This window comes from Saccostrea cucullata, unplaced genomic scaffold, assembly GCF_032062105.1.
Source record: "Saccostrea cucullata isolate Sc308-1 unplaced genomic scaffold, CSIRO_AGI_Scuc_v1 ctg136, whole genome shotgun sequence".
Taxonomy (NCBI): Eukaryota; Metazoa; Mollusca; class Bivalvia; order Ostreida; family Ostreidae; genus Saccostrea; species Saccostrea cuccullata.
In genome coordinates, this window is record NW_026930969.1 from 166,995 (window position 1) to 184,362 (window position 17,368).

The window sequence follows — 17,368 nt, forward strand, 5'->3', positions numbered from 1 at the left end:
ATGATAAAAAAAAAATTAGAGAACCTTTGATATGCCTTCATCTTCGATCCCAACCTATACTCATACGTATACACCGAGTAACTGTCCACATATATTTTGGAAAGATTAAATTTTAAATTTATAGTCTGTAAAAGCTCCTGCATACATTTGGCTACATCACGATGATTAGATTACTAGTATTTAAATCTGAAAATTAAGTAGTAACTTGGAAAACGGATAAACAATCATACCACATTTATTCAAATTAAAATAATTAAGTACATAAACATTTCATTGTCAGTGAGAGGAATACTGTTTTAATTTTTGGCACTTTTAGAGCGGTCTATAATATACTCCACTTTATTTTTTTCCTCCTGTGTGAGGTCCTCTTCATATTTTGGAATCGAGAGTTCATAGCAGCATCTCTTACAACGATCATGAACTATAGCAATCCGTTGTTCCTTATTCGCACGTCTTTGCTTGGTGAGGGAGGCGCTCTTATGACTTCGGCCTGCAAGGGACATATCAATTTTAGGGAAAGATGTTTTAGCTCGCTTCACATGCTTTTTCTTTTTCTTCTTCACTCTTGGTTCGTCAAATGACACTAGAGGTCGCTGATACAGCGCAGACGTCGCATTTTCAGACGAGTATGTTTTTGCCGAAGCTTGAGTCATGTGGGTTTTCCGGGAAACTCCGTCAGTTTGCGCTTCTCTATCCGTGTCAGTTTCTTCGTTGTCGGAAAGTCCCGCTCCTTCCCCCGGATCGTCGATGATCTCTTCCTCGCTGCTGGCATCTGCCTCGTTGTCAGCCATTGCCCCCTCATCTACCTGTCCATTTTCCTCATCTTCTTTTAAAATCTCGTCAATTGTATCCTTTAGGTTTTCATTTTCCTTATCTCGACTTTCATCATTGTCCTTTTCGTTTTCTTTCCCCGTCTTTTCCTGTTCAGGAGGTGATTCTGATGAAATATCTCCTTCTTCATCAAACGTAATATCCGCTGGTTTATTGGCGTTTTCGACCATTTTGAGAGACGTGTCTATGTATATAGATGACATTTTGCTTTGATTGTCCATTGTTCTGTTTATTTCCTCTATAAGTTTGTCCATGGTATCATCTTCCTCGCACTGTGATATACTCCTCAGTTCTTTATCACCTTTGGAACTTTGCATACTTTCAGACTGTCTTCCATTATCGACATGTGAAATCTTATTAGACACCTTCTTCTTTTTCTTCTCAACTTCAACCCCCTTTGGAGAGATCATCTTTGAGAATCGATGTTTCCGTATTTTCGGTAATCCTTGTAATGCACTGGCTTTTAATATCAATTCTTCTTTATGTGTCATTCTCCTTGGACTGGGCTTTTTGATCGGCTCCAACATATTCTGAAGACAACGACTTCGAAGGTGATGAAATGACAGGTCTTCTGCACTTTCAACGTATTTCACGACTTTTGGATAGTCTTCCGTTTTCAGATCTTCAACAAACTTTGTTATAGTGTGTTCAAATGGACATCTTTTGCAATTAACTCTTAAAATTGCAATCCTGTGGTTTCTCTGTGCCATTCTCATTTCATGAGCGGACTGTCGAAGCTTTTCATCATCACGTGTGCTTTTAGCGGGCTTGGGTTTTTGCACCCTGTCCGTAAACACGACTGGGTAATCATTGAACGACACCCCAGTTTTGACAGGTGGCGGTATGCTTTCTGTGTCCTCATCCTCCTTCTCCACGACATCTCCAGTCACGTCTGCTGGAATCTGGGAAATCTCTTCTAAATGCTCTGTTTCAATGGTTTCCTCAATATGTTTCGTATCGTCTGCTTCTTCCTTTTTGAAAGAACTCCCGCCGTCTGTTGTTGTTTCCGTCTGTTTACTTTCATCATCCATCAATTCATCCAGCATTTCATTGAAATAATCGAAATTCGGCGGTGGTTTCTTGTGGGATTTTTTACTTTGTCTTGTTGTCGGCCGGAGGTATTCTTCATATTTATCCTCGCTAATATGAACAAGGTCTTTCATATGCGTGCCAACTGGTGGTTTGACACTGAAATCGAACATATGTTGACGAATATCAAAGCCACTGCCAAGATGTTTTCTTTTCTTGCTCGTGCGAACGAGAACTGCGTTAAAACAATTAAGGAGGCTGCCCATGATGACTGGAATTATACTTATGATCGCCATGTAAAATCCATATTCAAGAGAAATCTGTTTTCCGCTGTTATTGTAGGCGAATGAGTATGCTGCGATGATGATTAGAAGACCTGTGTAAAATATATATTAAAAAAAAAAATCCATAATCGGAGTAAAATCTACACTATGTATGTGCCATATAAATAATGTCAAACAAATAGTACTTTGTATAATACTGTTTGTGTAAAACTGATCAGATGATTTCTTGCTTTTATAGCCAAACAGGGCATATTATTATGAACGAGACAAATGTACAGTATGAGAACATACACGAAATAAACTCTTCTTTGTATTAAAAAAGAAAAAATAAACACACCAGAATCACATTTCAAAATATTATTCATATCGGGGCCAAATTTGACTCATATCAGATAAAGTCCTTTAAAATTGAACTCACCTGCGACAATACCAGTCCCTGCGGAGCCGTAGAGTAGTCTTCTCTTGGTTCTGTACTCCCAGTAAAATTGTAGAAACCCTGTCCCCGTGGATACAAAGTAAAAGAAGAGTCCCAGACTGGCCATAGCCTGGACAAAATCCTTCCAAGATCCTACAATACAAAAAATATTTGGAATGGTGCATTTAACATAAACCTGTATACATATACATGTATCGCCGTTTTAAAAATGTAAAATCACTTATCCTCACGGGTTGGGAGGGGGTATCTGTTGATTGGTATTTTATTTCGTAGATGAAGAACTGTTAAGTTGTTGTTATGTACATTTTACATTTCGTGAAAGACTAATTGTTGGGCCTCTTTATACCCCGAAAGCAATGAAAATGAAACTCTTGCAAAATAAGTTATTTCATAGAGCCTTGTTTTACTTATATTTATGTCTATAATACAAGGTCATTTACATTTTGTGTTTCAAAAGTTAAACTACTGAATATACGGATAGATACAGCAGTCAGTCAAGACAATAGCAGTTAAATGACTTTGTGATTGCCAATAAAAATGGAGCAAGGCTAAGGCCAAATTATTCTATAAACAAATTAAGAATATTTTTGCCTTACCCCCTCCCCTTCATTTTTTTAAAGTTATATTTGTAAGAGAACCATTATATACTTTCAAGAATATTTTAGAATAAAAAAGACAAGAGATATATCCAGACATCAGAAAAAATGCTGATGTTTTGATAACTAACATTTTAGTTTTATCGTCACCTTCTAGTTCCTGTTTTATAAGTAATATCATCACAAGACAGAGTGAAAAAATTGGAAATAAAAAAGAAAAGAAAATAGTGTTATTTATACTGGGGCTTATTAAGGTAAATGATAATTTCAATGGTTAATATGTTCCTGACTAAGGGTTGAACATCCTTTAATCCAGAATTTACCGGTATGTCTAAAATATTACTTGGGATGTTATACCGAAATAACTGTATTTTCTTACTTGGGATGTTATACCGAAATAACTGTATTTTCTATACGAACGCCCAGTATCTTCCCTTTTCACTAGTAAAAGTTCCAATAAATCAAAAAATAATTTTTTTCAGCGGTAAAAACGTACATGCATAACACACTGCATTTACCATGCTGTTAAATATAGAACTTACCATCCACATTAGAAAGATGGAAAGAGTCGCACTCAGATTTAAGAAAGTCCTCGATACAAGTCATAAAGAGTCCATATCGGTGGATTTGTGTGGCGTCCGTCGACGTGTATTTAGCCCAGTGTGGTAGTCCATACGCAACCACATAGTCTATAAATCCCAGGAGGATGAAAAGAAAAGTGATTTTGCGCAAAAGCGCTCGCGCCTTTTGGTTCATGGTTTCATATTTCCGATATTTTGTCCTTTTTTCTATAGGGTTACATATTTGTTAACTGCTTAAAAATCCGTATCTAACATGGCCTGCGATTCCTCTAAGTCTTCTTTGTTAAGCATATCAGGGATTTGGATCTTTTTATCTTTGAATCAAAATTTATTCAGTATAAGACATTGAATTGTACTACCATAGCCGAGTGCCTTAAAAGAATGGACCGAATGGTTATAACGAAGACTTTGTATCTTAACATTGACGGGTTAAAATGTCGTAACCAAGACCTATAATAACTCGATAACTCCCCCCTCCCCATTAATAATATTGTTTATGAAGCACCTCATTTTAAAAAGATAAATAATCACACAATATTTTAGGGGGTATCAATTGAAAGTGCAGTATGGGATACGTTTCTTCGGTGTACTTTAAACTTGTTGGTTGATTCAAGGATTTTCATGCACCAAATATCATCAAATGAACACAAAATAATAAAAACCTGAATAATAATAATTGCACCTACTGGTAATTTTTAAAGCGATAATTTTTAAAAATGACGAAAAGTTAATGTTCCGAATGATTTAACTTTGATGGGGGAGTGTTTCATCCGAGTTACCAACGGCACAGTAAAGAACGTTATACCTTTTATCAACTCATTTTTTTAAACAACTACATGTATTTGATCTACATTAAAATGAACCCAAATTCTAGTAGAAAATCTTGAGAAGTAAGTGCAGGGTTAGAATGCGTGGTTCAAGGAGGTGTAAAATTGTTCATTCAAAAGAATTGCCTCAGTACTACAAAATGTACAATCTTTTCTCTTATTTAAAATTTAAGGTATACCTTTTTAAGCACTTTCTGTTATTACACACTTTTCATTCAAATCGATGAGTGGCAAAGAATTTAAGTTGTCAAAACCCTGAAAATTCAAATATACAGGGTGACGTTGTTCGTTCTCTTATCGATGCATAAGGAGGCAATAAACTGTTTTTACCTGTAGAGTAGCTTGTGCACTTTGAACTCTTTTTTTTTTTAATTAAACAAGATGTGTTTGTGAAACACTGATGCACCGTATGGCAGCTAATGGCGAGGGCAGAACTTTAAAGTCCAAGGCCAAAGTCAAAATTGTTGGTATCCAAAGGCAGGTCTTGTCATAAGAATTAAACATTTGAAATATGAAAGCCCTAAATCTAACTGTTCAAAAATTATAACGAAGGTTAAAATTTTAAATGTGGGCCAAACTCCAAGGTCAAGCTCAAAAAGTGAAAAATTTAAATCTATTGAAAGGTCTTGTCACAATTGATACACATTTGAAGAATGAAAGACCTATAGCACCGACTGTTCAAAAGTTATAGCCAAACTCCAAGTAGTCAAGGTCAAGAGGTCAAATTTAGTGGTACCCAAATAGTCCCGATCTTCGATTCCGCGGGCATAACATAATATATGCTTTGATTGTAGAGTTGTTTTGTTTTATTTATACGTGCAATATTTATTCATTTATTTATTTTTAGTGGGGGTTGTGGGTAGGGGACTACAGATACTAGTATGTTGAACATTTTACAGCCACCAGGATATTCGGGCTGTAAATATTTTGCGTTGTTAGGTACTAGTATGTGCAAGGTGTTAAAGATACGCTTTAGTAGCAATAAATTGAAAGTAAACTTATGTTGATAGGTCTCGTTAATTTCGTTGTTTAAACGCTTTCCCACTAGAAATCATTGACATTGTCCATTAACTTTTATATGAAATCTTTTATCGCTAATAAAAATGAATGTTTTGTCCAAAATCAGTAAAGAGGTCCATTAAGCCCTTGTACTTCGGTTTAAAGGATTAAGTTAATAAATGTTTTGATTAACAAATCTGGAAAAATATTTGAACTGGAGAGTCTGAATTTTGTTTATCTAAGAAGGATCGATATATTGCTATTTCGGTTTTCTTTATAAACTTACTCAAGACTTTTTAGTTTTCTTGGCAAGCTCACAAGTACACTGTTGTGTTCATTAACCACGAATTCTTGTTAAATTTTACATGAATATGATCTCGACGACATTCATACAGAATAAAATTATGTTTATTTTTTAAATCTCAAAGAAGAGAATTTCGTCAACAATGTATGCCTTTCTTTGTGCTACTTTCAAATGTACATGTACTCGTATGTATTTTCGATACGTTTTCTATTTTACTGTTTCAAAGCAAAGAAAAAAGACTGTTCATCGATAAATTAAAGTATGAATTTTATTTTAAGCAAACAATTAATGTTTCACATTCCTTAAATCAGCACTATGCCCAATGCCAAGATACAATTAACAAGGTAGATACTAAATAAATGTAAAATAATCAATTAGGAAATGATGAAGCAAAACTAGATTACATATTACGATGACCATACACAACAATTGCACATGAGAAGTATGAAAGCCCTATAGTGCCAACCTTTACAAAGCATAGCCAAGGTTGGAGTTCTGACGAACAGAAAGATGATCATATATCTTTGATATCTAGGAGATAAGAAAGGTGAATCCAAAAATCTTTAATAATACTCAGTAATTAATTGCTCGATCTCTTCCTTCATGTCATTTCGAAGTGAGAGGGGTAAATAGGTCTAAATCAATTGCTGTTAAATGAAAAACTTTATATTTACAGAATTAACAATCACTTTTCAACTTCTGGTAAGTCTTCGAACTTATGCGAGAGCATACTATGTCCATGAACATCGACTTTATGTGGTTCGTGTTCATCGAAGCTGAATGCGGAATTGGATCGACCTTTCTTGATTTTCTTAGTGGATGCTCTCTTGGATTTCCTATAAGCCCGAGTCTTCTTCAAAAGATCCGAAATTTTGATAGGATCGAAGACATGTACCTTTTTCAAACCTTTGCCCTTCGCCTTGGGATTTGCAGCTTGTTCTACGCAAAAGGGCACTGAAATGATATCGTCATTCACGTCTGACGGCGTATATGGTCGCGGAGTTTCGGCCGATTCCGACATGTTGGTACTCGGATCATGAATATTATGGTTGCTTAATGCAGCCTCTCTTTCGTCCAAGTTTGGATTGACGTCATACTGTTCCTGACTAATAGACAGTTCCGCAACTTCTCGATCTTGCGACTTCGTTTCATACTTATCATACGCTTCTTTCTTAACAGTCAACTGCTTGAAAAAGAAAGGATCTTCGTCTGGCGACCTGTCGAAGTCGTCGTTAGTAACAACTATGCCTGGGGCAGGTTTTTGTTTGAAGTCATCGAACATGGTTCCACTGGGTGGAAACATAAAGGCAGGTCGTTCTATTTTTCGTTTTCTTTTCATTTTTTGTCGTCTTTCTTGGTGCATTTTCTCCATATCCTCTTTCTCGTCTATGAATACCATAGTTCGAGCAACTAAAATCCCCATCGCTGCAGCATAAAACAGAGGCGCGATGCTGATGGCTGCTAGATAGAATGCAATGTCGTCACTTCCGGCTGAATACGATGGTTGGGATTTATAAATGGCCACAACAAGAATGATGAAGATTCCTAGATTAAAATTAAAAAAATATTAAATGAAACAAAAATTCAATATAAATGAAGTAAAATAACCGTATTTTGTTGAGAAGTGTAAATAGCTTAATGTATACGTTTAAAAAATGAATTTGTCGCACTAAGCCACTTTTCTGTTAAAGCCAAATTAACATCAGAAATGACTTTAGACATAACAATTTTTTAAGTTTTTAACCTTCAGGGTATTGACATGATGAACATTAAAAGAGAGCAAAATTTCAATCTTTCATTTATTTTTCGTGTGATTTAATACACCTTTGAATATCAGTCAACTGTTAACCATTGAATCATAGCAATTTATATTAATCGTGCTACACTCGTTTCTCTGTAACCTTGTCAAGCAATCGTGTTCAAATGTTTAAAAAATATGTATTTCAAAAAAGGAAACTAATACTTTTAATTATTCTCACCTGCCGCTAATGAAGTTCCCACTGAAGCATAGAACAGCCTCTGTCTCTTCTCGTTGATCCAGCAGAGCGCCAGGAATCCGGTGGCCATAGCGGCCGTGTAGAAAACCAGTCCAAGACTGGCTAGCGCCTTCAATGGTATTATGATGCCCCCTGCAAGACCGCAATATAATTTTTCTATCATACCATCAGTATAGCCACTAGCCAATAAAAGGAGGGGGCGTTCGCAATACGATTACATTTATCCTTCTTTTTACAAATTAATATTTCAAAATAACCATTGTTTTCGAAAAAGTCTTGATAGAAAATATGTAAACAGTCATTTTCCTTCTCATTTTGGAAACAACAAGTAAGAAATAGAGCTAATGTTTGTACAGGCTTTTAAGGTAAAAAGTAATTAAAATACATGTATATATGTTTGAAATTCTATTTAGTTCAAATCTAAGTTACCGATTTAACCTACCTTCAACATTATCGAAATGCGTGTATTGACAACGACTTCCTCCATCGCTGTCAATAATGCAGGCCATAAAAATTCCATAATTGTAATGTTGGCCAGTCTCCCGTTTTGTAAATTTATACCATCTTGGAATAAAGAACGAAACGACGAACAAAACATACCCCACAAATAGAGCGAAAAACACCGTTTTCTGTAGAAATAAATTCGCTCCTTTCTTCATCTTTTTGAGCTAACCTTGGCCAAATTTCGGCAATGATAAAATATGATTTAGAATACGAACATTTCACTCATTCTTCCCTCCTGCTGCACTTGATAACAATTGAACAGAATAACACCTATATGTACAATGGTTGTTGATCTACGGGGAATTTAAACCAATTAACCATTCAAATTCGTTCTGGCAAAAGCATCCTGACACCCAATCATCCATGACCTAGTCTTGTGGAACGAAGAAAGAGTTAAATGCCAATGACTGTTAGTTCATGATCTATGCCCTAACTTGTTGTTTAAAGTGAAAGTTATAATTTACCTCGCAAGAATGACATTTTCTTACGACATTTTAATTTATTGATTTGAAATTTTCAACTTCAATTTCAAATTTCAATGTCAAGAGTCCAACTGATTGTATTCTTTTCTAATGCATTATTTACCAACATTGTCATTTTTGTTTATTAAACATTACAAAATTTATTCCTTGTCTAGGAAAACAATGCCGGAAGTAACTTACCGTATTCTCAGTAAATCAACCAAACGATATTAAAATGATCTCGTACAACGGTATATTGAAGGCTTTGAATCTGGCCCTAGAGAGAACTTCCCATCCATGCATCCATCCTAAGAACTTGCTCTAGACCCCCACTCCCGGAAAGCATGCCATTTTCACCGAGAAAAATAGACTATAATTCTACATCACATTCAATATTCTTATGGGGGATCCTTCTTTGTGCGATGGTTTTAGAGTGCGTTTTCCTCCTAATTGTCCTACTGAAATGAAAAGAAAAACGGATGAGAGACATTAAAACAAACATGTGCCCCTTCTGTAATTTTCCAACAGGTGCTCTGACTTTAAAAATTTTTAATTAAACTTCACAAAAATTTAAATTCGCAATGTGCAATTAACATTTTTTTTTTCAAAATGGAAACCAGAAACATTGTAACATTTACAAGATTTTATTATTATTTTCATGTGGTCTGTCCAACATTTTGAAGGAAAATAGTGGTACAATGTAATTATGTAGACAATTTTTATGCTCCCGTAATCGAAAATTCGGGTTATATAGTTTTTGTTCTGTTCGTCCATCTGCCTCTTTGTCTGTTAACATGTATGTCAGTCAAAAAATTAACCTTGCTCTTAATTTTGACTAGATGGGGCTGTGGATTCATATTTCAAAGATATATTCCTTGTGACAAGACCCCCTTTTTAGGGTACCACCAAATGTGACCTTTGAGTTTGAACCACTTTTACCAATTTTTTCCAACTTTAACATTGATCATAACTTTAGAACAATTCGTGTTACATTTATGGTTTTCATACTTCACATGAGTACTATTATTCATCGTTATAAGACATTTGAAAGGATTTAAATTTTTTTTTAACCTTTTGACCTTGAACTTAGAGTTTGATCCATTTTAAAGAAAACTTTAACCTTGGTTATAACTTTTGAATAAGTGGAAATAGGGCTTTCATATTTCACAGATATATTCCTTTCGATAAGGCCTTCCTTTGCATACCAACAATGTTTACTTTTTGGACTAAACCTTAAGCTGCCAGATGGGGCCGCATCGGTGTTTCACAAACGCATCTTGTCTCTCATCTAATGGATTTTCCTCCAATGATAATACAAAATACATATATCCTTGCCACTGCGCTAAGAGGGTGTTGAAACATCTTACAATTTTTGAGTGACTTATTGTTTTGTCCTCAAGAAAATCTAACTGGTTTGTAACGTCAAAATATATATATATATATATATATATATATATATATATATATATATATATATATATATATATATATATATATATATATATATATATATATATATATATATATATATATATATATATATATATATACGATACTTTAAATCCAAATTAGTATGATATATTTTGCAAAGTAGATTTCACATACAAAATATACATTTTTTTTTTGTTGTAAATTTTGAGAGATTTTCAAAATATAGTTTTAGAGGGGGGGGGGTTAAACGTTAATATCGTCATTGGTCATTTGCAAAATGATTTTTTTATAACACATTCTAACAGCACACGCAAGTACTCTAAAGTTGACATCAAAAGATGCTTGGGTTTCTGATTGACAATATTTATGTGGTTTTTGGAAACCAGGTCTTCCAGCAATCTATTAGAATCCCCATGGGTACCAATTGCGCTCCGTTTTTAGCAGACCTATTCATATGAAGCAGAATTTCTGCAGAATCTTATTCGTGAAGAGGAGAAAACACTTGCTGTGACTTCAACTTGACATTTAGATATATCGACGACGTACAATGGTAATTAACAATGGTAATTTCCATTCCTATGTCGATACGATATATCCTGGGAGCTTGAGGTAAAAGATACCACAGAGTCTGACAAATCTGTTTCATACTTGGATACTTACTTCCAAAAGACATTATTGGTAATCTAACAACCAAGCTCTATGATGAACGTGATAACTTTTCTATCGTCAACTTCCCTTACTTATGCAGCAATATACTAATACCTTCATCACCTGCATACGGAGTTAATATATCTCAGTTGATTCGATACGCAAGAGCATGCTCTACGTATGAACAATTTCTAAAACGAGGTAAATTTTTGACAAACAAGTTGATGAAACAAGAATATCAGCAGTATCGTTTAAAGTCATCATTTCGTAAGTCATCATTTCGTAAGTTCTATCCCCGTGGGGATCCGGGTTAGAATAGGTCCTCAGTACCCCCTTGCTTGTCGTAAAAGGCGACTAAATGGGGCGGTCCTTCGGATGAGACCGTATAAACCGAGGCCCCGTGTCACAGCAGGTGTGGCACGATAAAGATCCCTCCCTGCTCAAAGGCCGTAAGTGCCGAGCATAGGCCTAAATTTGCAGCCCTTCACCGGCAAAGGTGACGTCTCCATATCAGTGAAATATTCTGGAGCGGGACGTTAAACAGTATACAATCAATCAATCAATCGTAAGTTCTATGGTCGATACAATGACCTTGTCAGCAAATACAAATTATCATTGAGTCAAAAGCTGACTGGCGATTTTCAATTGTTAGTCCATTATTTATACACTGAATTGACGACGGATTTTTCAGTTATTTCATGACAAGGAGCACACGGCGGGTGTGACCGGTCGGCAGGGGGTGCTCACTCCTCCATGGCACCCGATCCCACCTCTGATGTTTTGGAGGTCTGCATGTGTTTGTTCTGCTCCTGTTTTGTGTTGTTTTATGGAGTTTCGATCTGTTCGTTATCTCCATATGTTTCATCCTACTCTGAGAATGAAATAGGGAAAATCTGGCTGTAGCGTGAGATTTCTCCTAAAAGATTTTTTAATGCTTATAAACCATTATAAATTGTAATAAAAGTATAGAAATACAAGGCGCTGTTCTACTTTGGTTCCAAACTCACCAACAGCATCGTAATGACGTCACGGTTATGCCCACCTTGTGAAAAGGATGAGGGTGGGGGTTACAGAAGAGCATATTACTGAGGAAAAGTATCACATGAGTCATTTAAATAAAATATGAAAACGGAAAACTACGAATACGTGGATTAATTTGATCTAAACTTTCAGAAAATATATTTTAATACAAAGTTTTAACAAGTCTGTTTAAAACGCATTATTTAACTCTTTATAATACTAACGATGTTAATTTTGACTAACAGAAAATAAATATCAAAGAAAAATACACAGAAAAATAGAATTTTAAATCAAGATTTAAAGTTTTAAAGTGAGAGAAAATCAAGACAGAAGAAAAAATGGCTAAATTAAGCATGCAAGTCAAAAGAAATTAAAGATAAAAACAAGATACGCGGATCAGGGAAGAAAAAAAAAACAGAATTCGTCCAAGGAATCTTAAAATCTATATATGTATACAGTGTTTATAGATGGCAGGAGGATAACAAAAGGGAAAACTAAAAAATCTAAATTTAAAAAAAATCCTTGAAAGTGGTATAAAATTTCAAATTTCATGCAGGGTGGTGAAATCCTATGTACGATGTGAGGTGATATACTACTGTACCGTACATGAAAATGTCTGGAAATTTTTTACCATTCATAATACATTCTACTGGTATTTCTAAAGCAATCACAGTTTAAAATTCTGCTAGATTTTTCCCCTTTATGCTGTCTTTTTAGGGGGTCTCTAGTCCTCGCCTGACGTTTTAAATTTTAGACAGGCACAGGTATCTACTTGTATTTTCCTATTATAAAAAAAAGTCTTAGATTTTTCATGAATCAGGATTTGGGATTGCATCACAGGCCTTTGAAATGAAACTCAAGTCGATGTCATCTGCACCAACACGCACAAATTCATGATGCATGGCTAGATCTAAAACATTGAAAATACCGTATATACTCGCCTATAAGTCGGTTGTATAAAATAAGCTTGCATATCAGATGGACTAACCTCATATAAAACCATACTTTGAATAGCTCGCCTATAAGTCGGACAAAGAGTTTTAGACCAGAGATTAACTCCCCAAAAACCGACTTTTAGGCGAGTATATACGGTAATTGAAAGTTCTTGTTCACTATTTTATTCAAATAAATGAATGGAATTGGATATCAGGTACAGTTAATTTTAGCCCTCTTCCTGTGTAATGAAAAAAAAAAAGAAATATATAGATAACAACCAATTTGGTCATGCAATTGTCATGTTGTAAATTTTGAATTTACCGGGTGGCAGTAAATACAAAATTTACAATATGACAAGTTGACAACTAATACAAAATTTACAACAATGACAACTAGTTGTCATGTTGTAAATTTTGTATTTACTGCCACCCGTTAAATTCAAAATTTACAACATGACACAATGACTAAATCCTAAAAAGATTCCGTTTTTCGATACAAGAAGTTCAAATTTTATGTACAGTGTATTAAAAAATGTCATTCGAGGAGGGGAACTTTCAATTATTTTGCTCAACATTGTCATCTGTATACAAAGCATTTTGTCTTCCCATCTCTTCTTTTATCATTTTTGTTCTAAATCGTTCTTTTTTTTTTTACATTGATCAGTTAAAAATTAACTATCATATTTTTTTTTAAGCCGGATGTTCAATTTTATTCTCTTTTTAGAGTTTTTCAAAACGATTAGTTAGTGATTTAGTACACTTATCCATATATAGGATACAGGATGTAAAAAGAATAAGCATTTTCCCGATTTTTCGTTATCCTTAGTATAATCAACGTACAGGACGAAATCTCATTAACAAATCGGTACTAATTGCGAACAAAACATGCCATAATATTATATAATAAAACATTTTTTTCTGTTTTTTTTTTAAATCGAAAATAAATTTGTTCAACCTAAATTCAAATAGGAGTTGGGGAAAACCTTTAATGTCCTTGTCTCTTTTATGTGATGTAAATATTTTGTTTAGATGTTGCTTGAATCACTCAGAAACCACTCTTTCCATTAATTATATCAACCTCGTAATATTGTCTAACAAAGAAAAGGAAAAACGTTCCAATTCACATAACATGAATAAAGGTAACACCCACATTCTGTGACGTACATAGGGAAATTAAAATATCAATTAAAAGGTTTAATTCAGGTGACCATGCAAGAAGCAAGTCGCACCTAGGCTCTAGAGTTTTGAATTGTTTCACAACAAATAAATCTGTAAAGTAAAAAAATTGGGGCATAATTAAATCGAATGTAGTTCACTAGAACTAAATGTATATAAAAACCTTTTTTACTATTAAGGGGAAGTTTTTCCCCCTCAGAGAATAATTTTGCAACAATACAATGCAGAAAATTTTCCTGTTATCTATTTTTTTTTTGTATTATTTGGCACAAACATTAAGTCGCTTTTCAACTTTTGCACATCGCCTTGCAAAGACCTTAATTTAGTCTGTCTGCATATGTAAATATTATAAACGGTAGAAATACACAAGTCGGTACTTCGTTTTATAGTTTATTAACGGTCCAAACTTGGCGTTTTCTACTCATCTGTATGTCGGCGTGGACAATGCAAAGTCCAGATTCCAACTGAAGATCATGTATTAAACAACCAATTTATAACAAGTACACAATTACAATGAAGAGTTACTCTAAGCAGAAGGTCATAATTGATATAATTAAATTAATTGAATATTAATTAACATGTTCACTCAGGCACAGGTGGCATCAATTGCCTTGCGGTCAAGGTCTGATTATGTTAAGTTAAGCACTATCAAAAGGAAATTATTGCTACTCAATTAGATATGTTCATTTTACACGGTCACAATATGTGTATTCACCAACCAAAGGTCCTTGGATGGGGGGTTTACGGTTCTAGAAGTACGACCAAACTTTGGTAGGTAGTACATACAATATAATAATATAAAATATGAATTAATATGTGTACATGTGAGAGGTGTTATTTTAAACTATGCATTTCATTCTCTTAAATTAGCCAAAATTAGTTTTAAAAAAAAATGGGCCTGCAAATATGTACTTTATGTACTGTTGAAAATCGCATATTAAATCTATCACATTGTCAAAACATTTTCCAATGCACTTGACCTGGACATTTTTGTTGAAAAAATATACATTCAACTGCGATATAGGTTTGTTCCCACCTACTTAGAGGAACACAGTGGCAATTACTCACAAAAATCTAAACGGAGCGTGAATCATTCGCGGCCCATCACAACACACTGTGATCTACAAAGGGACGCCAGGAGTTAATGAGCGGCGTGGCTGTTCTATTAGTCCGAGGACATTTAGTATACCTGACCAAAACAATGGCGTCCATTTTGCTGGACATTTATGACGGTGCATTGTTCTAGTTACTGATTATTTTTTTTTTAATGTATCACAAACTTGGGATTCCCATGGATGTCTTATTCGTGGAGGAAGCGATATTTTGAGATACTTTTAAGGACTATTAATACTTTTTCATTTTTTAATTTGGGAAGAAAAACCAAGTGACATTATTTTCAACAATATAGTCAACAGTAGGATTTTCCACCATTTCAGTGATCATTTATACTAAACTATGGATTATAATAACTCACACTAATTGGAGAATTTTATACGGCTGTTAAAACGAAAACTCATGGATGTTGTGTAACAGCAGAATAACAATATCAAAGTGGGAGGTAAAAAAAATTGTACAAAAGATTGAGGGTCACCCAGAGGAAGTTCATTGCATAAGAAGAGGAAATACTTGTGCGACTGTCTGTCAATATGAATTTTACCACTTTCCCCTCTAATATAAGCGTGAGCGAGACAATGTCTACGACAGCAGCAATATTTACCACTGGGCAACCATCGCTCAGTAGTGGGCAACCATGGCCCAGCACTGGGCAACCATTGCCCAGTGAGGAATCTCTTGCCGCAGTCATACTAGCCCACATGAACGAGGAGGAAAAATTTCGCCAGATTCCCCTGACGTTATTTCTAGTTATTCTTTCGGTAACCGGATTGTTCGGAAATGTCTTAGTTTGTTTCATATACGGGAGAGTGTATAAAATTTCCAACTCCCGAACGTTCATTATGAGTCTTGCGGTGGTGGACTTATTCACATGTGCCATAGGAATTCCAATGGAAATAGCGACTTCATTGGATCAGTATCAGTTTCATTCGCCGTGGGTCTGTAAAATTTCTCGGTTTATGAATATTTTCACAACCATAACGGCTGCCGTCGTGCTTGTACTTATTGCAATGGATCGTTATCGGAAAATCTGTCGGTCTTTGGAATGGCAGATCACAAATAGATATTCCAAGATACTTTGTGTCTGCTCTGTGATCGCAGGACTTATATTATCTTGGCCAGCATTTCCCTTATATGGAATAAAGTCTACTGACCTCGTTTTAACTCCGGATGTGAATGGAACATCTACCGAGTGTTCGATTGACGATTCGTCCAAAAACACCCGAATTCCGCTAATATACGAAGCACTGCATACCATGGTGTTTCTGGTCGGCGTCGTTTCCCTTGTGATATTGTACATATTGATAGGAAGACGTGTTCGATTTTTCGCGCAAAAGCACGAGGCTCGGAGAGGTAGCTCCTCTAATAGTCTGGACACCGTAGAACAGCGAAATGAGAGACGACAAACAAGACGGGATAAACTAAGACAGTTACAGAGCGAGGGTTCTTCATCTGACGGTGATTCCAATGTTTCCACTGAGACAAAGTCGTCTGTGGTGAGAAACGGTAAACATAAAATAAGCTTTACTCTGTCCTCTGGTGTGGGGCAAAATACTGTGGACATGAAGCCTGGTGCTTCAGTTCTGAAAAGAAATAACTCGAGCTGTCTGAACGCACCTATTATGGCCAAACAGGCCAAATGTAGGAAGACGCTAGCTCGGAACACGACTTACCTTATGTTTTTAATAACTATTGTGTTTATTTTGAGTTTTGTGCCAGTACTCACTTTAGTGTTAATACGAGAAGTTAAGAAGGATTTCGTGGATAATTTGTCAGACTCGGGGAGAACTGCCTATAGGTTCTTTTTAAGGTCGTATTATATAAACGCCGCCATGAATCCCGTCATTTACTCCATCTTTGACAGACGATTCAGAAAAGCGGTGAAAAGTACAACGAGAGAAATGATTAATAAGTTTCCGTTTTGTAAATCTTAATATATGCATTTTATTTTTTTCCTTTTGTATTGAATTATTTCAACCAAATCCCACAAATTAAACAAAAGTTTCCCTCAATATTTGACTTGCTTTTCTCGATTTCAATTGATTCAAAACCATGTTAATTTTATACACAAGGGTTAGCAATGTTGTTTGCCGATTATTTCATTTTTGCGAAATCATGTTTGGTTATATGTGTATGTATAATTAGATTTCCTTAACTTAACAATATGCATATGGCTAGGGTGTTTCTATCTACTAT

General features: G+C 35.0%; 3 protein-coding genes across 3 annotated transcripts; 1 reads left to right on the top strand and 2 right to left on the bottom strand.

The window, feature by feature from the left end:
* Positions 1-219: 219 nt before the first annotated feature.
* Positions 220-4,021, bottom strand: LOC134230752 (uncharacterized). The gene is made up of 3 exons (XM_062712592.1): positions 3,719-4,021; positions 2,563-2,712; positions 220-2,236 (listed from the first exon to the last, which is right to left on the bottom strand). Exons 1-3 carry the CDS (start codon positions 3,930-3,932, stop codon positions 297-299), a joined length of 2,304 nt encoding a protein of 767 aa, XP_062568576.1. The 5' UTR covers positions 3,933-4,021; the 3' UTR covers positions 220-296.
* A 2,116-nt stretch (positions 4,022-6,137) lies between these two features.
* Positions 6,138-8,756, bottom strand: LOC134230753 (uncharacterized). Its single transcript, XM_062712593.1, has 3 exons — positions 8,327-8,756; positions 7,867-8,016; positions 6,138-7,432 (listed from the first exon to the last, which is right to left on the bottom strand). The coding sequence occupies exons 1-3, from the start codon at positions 8,541-8,543 to the stop codon at positions 6,573-6,575; spliced, it is 1,227 nt and encodes a 408-aa protein (XP_062568577.1). The 5' UTR covers positions 8,544-8,756; the 3' UTR covers positions 6,138-6,572.
* A 6,357-nt stretch (positions 8,757-15,113) lies between these two features.
* Positions 15,114-17,368, top strand: LOC134230761 (G-protein coupled receptor 84-like). Its single transcript, XM_062712600.1, has one exon. It carries the CDS (start codon positions 15,706-15,708, stop codon positions 17,104-17,106), a length of 1,401 nt encoding a protein of 466 aa, XP_062568584.1. The 5' UTR covers positions 15,114-15,705; the 3' UTR covers positions 17,107-17,368.

Excerpts from the sequence above, each read along its gene's own strand:
- LOC134230761 (XM_062712600.1), top strand. The coding sequence starts at position 15,706 with ATGAATTTTACCACTTTCCCCTCTAATATAAGCGTGAGCGAGACAATG.
- LOC134230753 (XM_062712593.1), bottom strand. The coding sequence starts at position 8,543 with ATGAAGAAAGGAGCGAATTTATTTCTACAGAAAACGGTGTTTTTCGCT. Across the intron at positions 8,017-8,326 it reads GCATTTCGATAATGTTGAAG|GGGGCATCATAATACCATTG; the intron begins GTAGGTTAAATC and ends GCGGTCTTGCAG. Across the intron at positions 7,433-7,866 it reads GGGAACTTCATTAGCGGCAG|GAATCTTCATCATTCTTGTT; the intron begins GTGAGAATAATT and ends ATTTTAATCTAG.
- LOC134230752 (XM_062712592.1), bottom strand. The coding sequence starts at position 3,932 with ATGAACCAAAAGGCGCGAGCGCTTTTGCGCAAAATCACTTTTCTTTTC. Across the intron at positions 2,713-3,718 it reads CCATCTTTCTAATGTGGATG|GATCTTGGAAGGATTTTGTC; the intron begins GTAAGTTCTATA and ends TTTGTATTGTAG. Across the intron at positions 2,237-2,562 it reads AGGGACTGGTATTGTCGCAG|GTCTTCTAATCATCATCGCA; the intron begins GTGAGTTCAATT and ends TATTTTACACAG.